This window comes from Bison bison, unplaced genomic scaffold (assembly GCF_000754665.1).
Source record: "Bison bison bison isolate TAMUID 2011002044 unplaced genomic scaffold, Bison_UMD1.0 scf7180017864377, whole genome shotgun sequence".
Lineage (NCBI taxonomy): Eukaryota > Metazoa > Chordata > Mammalia > Artiodactyla > Bovidae > Bison > Bison bison.
This window is the reverse complement of record NW_011494949.1, coordinates 1,666,882-1,667,119: the sequence shown is the minus strand read 5'-3', so window position 1 is coordinate 1,667,119 and position 238 is coordinate 1,666,882. Positions and strand designations below refer to the sequence as shown.

Below are 238 nucleotides of genomic sequence, written 5' to 3'. Positions count from 1 at the left end.
CGCACCAGCACAGCGAGGCCGCCTGGCCCGGGGGTGGGAAGGGTGCCGCGTGTTCGCCCGGCGCGGGCGCGGGTTCCGCGTGCGTCCGGCTCCCTCATCCACCTCCGGCCCGAGGGCGGGGGCAGCGTCCTCGACCCTGAAAAGTTGGGGGTGAGCTGGCAAGTCAGGTGAGGACAAGTAGGTGTCCGGGGAAGATCGGGGCGGCAGATGGATGTCCTCCGAGGAGGCAGTGTCAGCC

At 71.4% G+C, this 238-nt stretch overlaps 1 protein-coding gene across 1 annotated transcript in view; it reads right to left on the bottom strand.

Moving 5' to 3' along the window:
• The window catches only part of LOC105001023 (basic salivary proline-rich protein 2-like), a 2,204-nt gene that overhangs the window by 187 nt on the left and 1,779 nt on the right, over window positions 1-238 (bottom strand). Inside the window, exon 4 of the mRNA XM_010857142.1 lies at window positions 6-155. Coding sequence (XP_010855444.1) covers window positions 6-155 — 150 coding nt within the window. The remainder of the gene's footprint in view (window positions 1-5; window positions 156-238) is intronic.